The 8,113-nt window shown below is 32.9% G+C and overlaps 1 protein-coding gene across 2 annotated transcripts; it reads left to right on the top strand.

The window, feature by feature from the left end:
- The first annotated feature begins 784 nt into the window (after positions 1 to 784).
- LOC108474116 (disease resistance protein RPV1-like) lies at positions 785 to 7,182 on the top strand. 2 transcript variants are annotated; one of them, XM_053020965.1, is made up of 8 exons: positions 785 to 1,086; positions 1,507 to 1,741; positions 2,006 to 3,107; positions 3,413 to 3,453; positions 3,901 to 4,141; positions 4,273 to 5,775; positions 5,857 to 6,611; positions 6,930 to 7,182. In XM_053020965.1, the coding sequence occupies exons 3-8, from the start codon at positions 2,178 to 2,180 to the stop codon at positions 6,937 to 6,939; spliced, it is 3,480 nt and encodes a 1,159-aa protein (XP_052876925.1). In that variant the 5' UTR covers positions 785 to 1,086; positions 1,507 to 1,741; positions 2,006 to 2,177; the 3' UTR covers positions 6,940 to 7,182. The 2 variants fall into 2 exon arrangements, with proteins under 2 accessions (XP_052876925.1, XP_052876924.1); XM_053020964.1 differs by having other exon boundaries at positions 1,243 to 1,741.
- The last annotated feature ends 931 nt before the right edge of the window (positions 7,183 to 8,113 follow it).

The following is an 8,113-nucleotide window of genomic DNA, read 5'->3' as shown; positions in this document are numbered from 1 at the left end:
AAAACTTATCATCATTTTCTTTTCTTGTAATTGACTTGTTAGACTTCCACCACTACTCGCTTTCATAGATTATTGTGGAGATTCGTTCTCATACTTCCTCATGTCGTTTACCATTTTCAAAAACATAGATGAGATTGTGGCTGCTGCAAATGGGTTGGGAGCAGTAGGAGGAGTATTTCGGGATGCTCAAAGCGAATGGATTGCCGAGTACTTTAGAGGGACTCTGCAAGTCGAGTTATGGGCAGTCGTGGATGGACTTGGTGCTGCATGGGAAAAGGGATTTCGGCAACTTCTTGTTGAGTTAGATAGTGATGATGCTATTCATCTCATTAATTCAACTCAAGCAAAGGAAAGTAACCTAAGGTTGGTGCATGTTATAAGCAGACTTAGGGAACGACTGTGGTAAGTTGAGTTCATCATAGATTGCGTGAGTCAACAGTGTAGTTGATAGTTTAGCAAAGAAAGAACTCAACTTCATCGATAATTCGTATACTAGAAAATTTACTAGACGAGCTAAGAGACAGTCTTGAATGAGATCACATTGGACCTACCTTTCATCGATTTAGATTTTGTTTGTTGTTTTTCTCTCTATTCAAAAAAAAAAAAAAAGACTGTTGGCTGGGGTTCAAAGCAGAGGGATGTTTTATTTTTCTTTTACTTTGGGCTGAATACTGTAAAAAGGAAAGGGTTTTTGTATTGTTGGGCCGATGTTTCCAGCTTAACCCGGCTGCAATGAGCCCAAAATTTCCATATGTAATTACTCTGTCATCTTTATGCTGGTTTGATGATTGAGTTTGAAAATTGTTTGGATCCAATTTTCTTTACTTGACACTTTCTACACCGAAAAGCAAAATGCGTTTGAACCAAAAAAATTAAGGAAAAGAAAAAGGTGATTAAGGGGCGTGCTTCTTCACTTTGCTTTTCTAATTAAAGTAGCCTCCACTCTGTGGACGAAGCAACCAATTCTGCCCTCACCGTCAACGATTCTTCCTGGAAAGCACCATCATTTTCATTTGTCACCAAACTTCCACCACTACACCTTTTCATAGCTATTATGATGGAGATTCGTTTTGAAGAAAAAAAAAGGTAGGACATGTATAGAGAAATTGCTTAGAAACCTGTGTCCGCTTTCCCTTTCTTGATGCTCCTATACTTGGTCTGTTTCTAGTTTCTTTCTTCATATTGAGCCACCGTATTTTCTTGTTTTCCCAAACTAGATTGTCATATCTTTTTCCTTCTCAGACTTCCTCATGTCCTCGTTACTGTCAACTTCCTCGTCTATTCCTAGACAAAAAGAATATGACGTATTCTTGAGTTTTAGAGGTGAAGATACTCGTCATAACTTCACAGACCATCTCTATGATGCTTTGAGAAGGACCGGAATCGTCACTTTCAGGGATGATCCAAAGCTGGAGGCCGGCGAAGAGATCGCGCCTGAGCTCTTCAAAGCAATTCAACAATCATGGTGCTCACTAATCGTTTTCTCGGAAAACTATGTCTTTTCAGGTTGGTGCTTGGAGGAACTTGCTGAGATTGTTAAACAAAAAAAGGAGAATGGACATAAAGTATTTCCAATTTTCTATGGTGTGGATCCATCTGATTTAAGAAAACAAAAAGAGAAAGTTGAAGCAGCTTTTGCCAAACATGAAGAAAGATACAAGGAAGATGAAGCAAAGATCCAAAGGTGGAGAAGTGCTTTAACTGAAGTGGCTAATATCAAGGGATGGCACTCAAATAATAGGTTTTTTTTTTCTTCAAATTTGTTTTGAAATAGCTGTTTTTTATATATATTGACAAAATTGGAAAATTGTTATTTTCTAGTGTTATAAGGCAAATAAGGCAATAACACCAGAAAAACTATAAACTCAAGTCCTCCAAGTGTATCCTAAATTTGTTCGATAGAGTACTATGCGTTTCATATCTTAATTTTTTTCCTAGATCATTTAACTTCATTTCCATATCAATAATTTTCTTAATTAAAAATTACATCTTTGTATCTTTGTAGGCATGAATCAGAATTTATTGGAGACATTGTTAAAAAAATATCAGCAAAGTTATGTCAAACATATCCAGTTGTCCATGATGATGAGTTAGTTGGAATTAGTCCAAGCTTGGACAATTTGCATTCGGAAATAGAAATTGGGGAAGATGATATCCGTATCATAGGAATTTGTGGTATGGGTGGCATTGGCAAAACGACCCTCGCAAGAGTTGTTTATAGTCAAATGTCCCCTCATTTTGAAGGTAAAAGCTTTCTTGCAAATGTTCGAGAAGTTTCAGAGAAATATGGACTTGTTTCTTTACAAAAACAACTACTTTCTCAGATCTTGCTTGATAAAAGCTTCAATTTTTTTAATGCTCATGAAGGGAAAGCCATAATTAACCACAGGTTGTCTCACAAAAAAGTTCTTGTTGTTCTTGATGATGTTGATAACCTACAACACTTGAAATGCTTGGTTGGAAGGCGTGATTGGTTCGGTTTAGGGAGTAGAATCATTGTAACAACAAGAGATGAGCATTTGCTTCGATCTTATCGAGTTGATGGTGTTTATAAGCCTACAACATTGAAAAGAAATGATGCACTTCATCTTTTCAATTTGAAAGCTTTCGGTTGTGAGAAAGTGCCAAAAGAGGATTTCATTGAGCTAGCTAAACATGTCGTAGGTTATGCTGGTGGACTCCCCTTAGCTCTTGAAGTTTTGGGTTCTTTTCTATGTGATAGAGATGCAAGGCAATGGAAAAGTGCAATAGAAAGACTTGAAAGAGATTCTAACAAAGAAATTTTTGACAGACTTCAAATAAGTTTTGATGGACTGGAAGAAAGGGAGAAGAATATATTTCTAGATATAGCATGTTTCTTCAATGGGGAGGAGAAAGATTTTGTAATGAAAGTATTGGATGGTTGTGAATTTTTTCCGGATATTGGAATTGATGTTCTTATTAAAAAATCTCTACTAACTATTAACAGACACAACCAGTTGTTGATGCATGACTTGCTACAAGAAATGGGGAGAAAAATTGTTAGGGAAAAATCTATTGATGAACCTGGAAAACGTTGCAGATTGTGGGAGGAAAGAGATGTATATCATGTGCTAACAAAAGCAACTGTAAGTAATTCTACAAAAATTATATATATATATATATACATATTTATATATGTAGCTTAATTGATTCAAACAATTAATTTTAAGATGTGGCATTAATTAGATTTGAGGTTGAATTTGAAACGACGACATCTTTTGTACAAAAACATATTAATCAGAAATGCAGGATATGTATAAACAAAAATGTAATTTCATTGAATTACTTTAGTTGAAAATGTTTTATTTAGCTTGTGTTTTACTATACATACAATGATAATCTTAAATGTAAACTTTATGAGCTTTTGTAATATTTTACTTTTATTTTTTAGGCTACAGAAATGATTGAAGGCTTAATCATCGACAATAAAAGGTAAGATGACATACAAACATATATATCTATGTATACTTTTGATTTTTTTAAAATAATTAAAAGGGAGTGGCAACCCTTTAATGCTTAATATTTAAAATAAAAGAAAAGAAGTGGTATGAATTATTGAAAAAAGAATGTTGCATTTAATTGTATCTATTTTCTTGAATTTTCTCTTTAGTCAAACACCTTTCTTGCGTTTATATCATGGTTTCTAGCCTTATATGTTATTTCAAGATATGTGAGTTGTATTTGACATGTGTATATTCATTTTTCTTAACTTTTTCATATATTCTAAAAGCCCTTGAAGGATTATATCTATATATCCATATCTGAACATGCTTTAGATATAAGTGTTAGATACGAGTATTTCAAAAAAGAAGCAATGAAGTGATTAAAGTTTTAGAGATTATGTTTTATATAGCTTTATTCTTATACTTGTTCGCCCAGGGAATTGGACAAGACTCTCACTTTGAATGGGGATACTTTCTTGAAGATGAAAAGATTAAGATTGCTCAAAGTCCATTGTCTTTCAAATTGTTGTGATCTCACCTACCTTTCTAATGAGCTACGACTTTTAGAATGGTCAGGATGTTCTTTAAGATTTCTGCCTTTAGGCTTCCAACCGGAAAATCTTGTTGTACTTCTCTTGCCTTATAGCAATATTGAACAATTGTGGAAGGAAAATACGGTAAGAATTAACTCATTTTGTCTTTGTTTTCGAATTCGAGAGGAACATATTAACATAGAAGAATAAAAATGAAAATACGCTTCACCATATTTTTTCTCCTTTTATCTCAAATTTATTATTGTTTTCAACAGGCCCTGTATAAGTTGAAAGTGCTCAACCTCAAAGGGTCGGAAAACCTGATCAAGGCACCAGACGTCACAACTGCCCCAAATCTTGAAATTTTGGTTTTGGAAGGTTGTACTAGATTAGTATATGTTCATCCATCTGTTGGAGTTCTTACGAGGCTTAAGCTTTTGAATTTAAGAGGCTGCAAAAGTCTGAGGAGTTTTCCAACCAAAATTGGAATGGAATCTCTTGAAATGTTAATTCTTTCAGGTTGCTCAAAATTTCAAAGCTTTCCAGAGATTGATGGGAAAATGGAATGTTTGCTGGAGCTTTGTTTTGATGGGACAAAAATTAAAGAGCTACCTTCTTCAATCGGAAATCTCAGAAGGCTTGAAGTTTTGAATTTAAAAGACTGTAAAAGTTTTAAGAGTCTTCCAACCAAAATTGGAATGGAATCTCTTGAAAAGTTAATTCTTTCAGGTTGCTCAAATCTTCAAAGCCTGCCAGAGATTGATGGGAAAATGGAATGTTTATTGGAGCTTTATTTAGATGGGACAAACATTAAAGATCTACCTTCTTCAATCGAAAATCTCAGAAGACTTAAAGTTTTGAATCTAAAAGACTGCAAAAGTCTTAGGAGTCTTCCAATCAAAATTGGAATGGAATCTCTTAAAAAGTTAATTCTTTCAGGTTGCTCCAATCTTAAAAGGTTTCCAGAGATTGATGGCAAAATGGAATGCCTGCTAGAGCTTTATTTAGATGGGACGGGCATTAAAGAGCTACCTATTTCAATTGGAAACCTGAGCAGTCTTGTTTTGTTAAATTTGAAAGATTGCAGGAACCTTGTGGATCTCCCAGAGAGCATAGGTGGGTGTAAAAGTTTAAAATCTCTTAATCTTTCTGGTTGTCATAAAGTTGAATATTTGCCAGAGAATTTGCAGCAAATAGAATTCTTGGAGGAGCTTGACTTAAGTGAAACATCCATGACAAAACCACCACCCTTCATTTTTCAATTTAAAAATCTTAAAGTTCTGTCTTTTAATGGGAGCAAGGGATCTTCTTCCAAGTTACAAAAAAAACTTCCTTCTCTGTTAAAGGTAATCCAAAGAGGAAGGACAAATTCTATGGCTCTGATGTTGCCTTCGTTGTCAGGTTTGAGTTCATTAAAAGAGCTGAATCTAAGGGACCGCAATCTTTGTGAAGGAGATATTCCTAGTGATATTTCTCGCCTATCCTGTTTGGAAGTACTTGATCTTGGTGGTAACAACTTCATCAGCATACCTTCATGTGTAACTCGAATTTCCAAGCTTGGATTTCTTGTATTGTCAGATTGCAGAGCGCTTAAATTGTTGCCTGAGCTTCCAACAAGTATTCTTGGTGTAATAATAAATGGTTGTACTTCTCTCGAAATAGTTGCAAATCCATCAAAAGTTTGCAATTCAAGTTTTTGGTCGTATATGATAGGTGTTAATTGCTTCAGATTGGCTGAGAACATCGATGCCTTAACATTGCTGAAAAAACATCTAAAGGTTCGTTAATATCTCTGTTTCTCTGTGTCTTATAATTATTCATGATGTTAGTTACCAAACAAGCGAAGTTTTATTTTGCAGGTATTTGGAAATTCAAAAAAGATTTTTACTATTATTATACCTGAAAGTGAAATGCCAGAATGGTTTAGTCAACAAAGAGGTGAGTCTTCGATTAAGATAGATTTGCCACTCGAAGTTCGGAATGATAGTCAATGGATGGGAGTTGCTTTGTGCTGCATTTTTGTCAGTGATGATGCTTCAAGGGATGAGAGACTCATCTGTAGAGCTGTTATCCACGGTAGATATTCTAGACAAGCCAATTGCACTCAATCTAATTTCCAGGGTAGAGTTCCTCGACAAGTCGATTGGAGTGGCTATGCTGTAAATGATCATTTTGAACAGCACGTAATGAAGGACCACATTTTAATTCGTTATTTCTCGCGTGACAAGTTGTATCCAATTTCCTTGGAAGACAAATGTGGTGTACATGAAACCAATAATTTATGGACAACAGGTTGCTTAGATCAGGAATGCCATCAACTTGAGTTGTCGTTCACAGATTTCATCTGTAACAGTGTTAAGGTGAAGAAGTGTGGTGTTAGAATAGTGTATGAGAGAGACTTGGAAGAAACACAAGTGCTGCATAGTAGTCAGTGTTGTGCAAAATTTGAAGATATCCAGCAACACTCTGCTGATGATGGATCAATAGGTAAGGGTTCCCTAATAAAGCGAAAACGTAATATGTATGAGGAGATGGATGAAGGGCCGCAACCAAAACGAATGCAAAAAATTTTCAGTTCTATAATGGGCAGACTTGGGAAGAAGCACAAATTGTGGTAAACTACTTCATTGGCCTTCTCCTATTAATTGTTTTTATTTTTTGACTTTTTTAATCTAACATGTTATTTACAGTTTTTTTATTATTTCATTTAAAGTATTCACTTTCGTTATATTTACTCTACAATAAATTAGATATAATCTTTCAAATATATATATAATTAACTTAAAAATCTAAGCATATACATGTTAAACACAAACTCGTATTCTATGCCTATTCCAAATTTGGATAACATTGTTTCTTTTTATAACATTCAAAGTATTATTCATTTTATATAATTAGATTTTGTGATAACAGATTGTAAAAATGTAATCAGGTGGAGATAAAATGTGGAGGAAGTTTTGATTGCTCCATGAAGAAGCAACTAATACGTAATTGACAATGTTTAGGTTATAATCATCCTTTTATTTTTGTTATTAAACTATTTTCGTAAAGTAATATTGTTGTTTTTTTTGTTCGAAATTGTTAGGCACCAAGTTATGTGTTAAATATCATGTGTCTAATTTAATCTTTTAAAATTGTTTTATATATTTGAAATATTAAATAAAATGATGTAGGTACAATATCAATTTAGTCCTTAACGTTTACATTTTTATCATTTTACCTCATATTCTTTATTTGAGCTAAATTTGACTCTCAACGTTTAAAAAAGTCAAATTTGAACATCAAATTTTAATAAAGAGGGAAATGATATTTTTTAAGGAGAATACTAACTAAAACATTAAAATTTAAACACAACAACTTGCATGTAATTAATGTGTACTCCATGCTAAAATTTTTAATTCTTATGAAAATTTTATATTCTTTTAATTTTAATTTTAATTTATTTTAATTTTTATTTTTATAATTTTTGACTTATTTGTTAGCGCAACATATAAGATAAAGCAAGTTATGTTAGCATGATATGTACATGCATTTTCATGTGAATTGTCACGCAAACAATATTAGAAAATATAATATTTTAGTCATTATTTCATTAAAATAATAATTTTATTTTTTAAAGTTTAAAGATTAATTTTAACTTAGGAAAAGAATAAAGACTAAATTACCGAAAATGTACGTTATACATAGAATAAGAATAATATATAACAAATATTAAATACCATCCCATTGCGAATTCATCCCGGTTGGGTTGCCCATTTCTAAATGGGAAATTATTTGGGTTTGTTCCTTCCCCAAAGTGTGGGGTAGGTTTATCCTATCCTCCATGTAAAATAAAAATACAATAGCATGTATTACATATTCTCTTTCTCTCATTTAGAGTTTTCCTCCATGCTGTCCCTTAAAACAAATTTTTTCTTCCTTTTTTTTTTGAAAAATTATTTAAAGCTTAATTAAATTAATGAATGTGTAAATTGTTTAGTCATTTCTCAAATAAGTTAATACTTATGATACTAATTTAGTCACATTTTTTTAATACAAATGTTTAGAATTACTTATAGTCTCTCTTCAACCTTTAAATAGGAGGGTAAATAGGTTTCAACGCACTAGAAACCACAA

This window comes from Gossypium arboreum, chromosome 11 (genome assembly GCF_025698485.1).
Source record: "Gossypium arboreum isolate Shixiya-1 chromosome 11, ASM2569848v2, whole genome shotgun sequence".
In the NCBI taxonomy this organism is placed as follows: Eukaryota; Viridiplantae; Streptophyta; class Magnoliopsida; order Malvales; family Malvaceae; genus Gossypium; species Gossypium arboreum.
The sequence above is the reverse complement of the archived record's forward strand: the minus strand, read 5'-3'. Positions and strand labels throughout refer to the sequence as shown.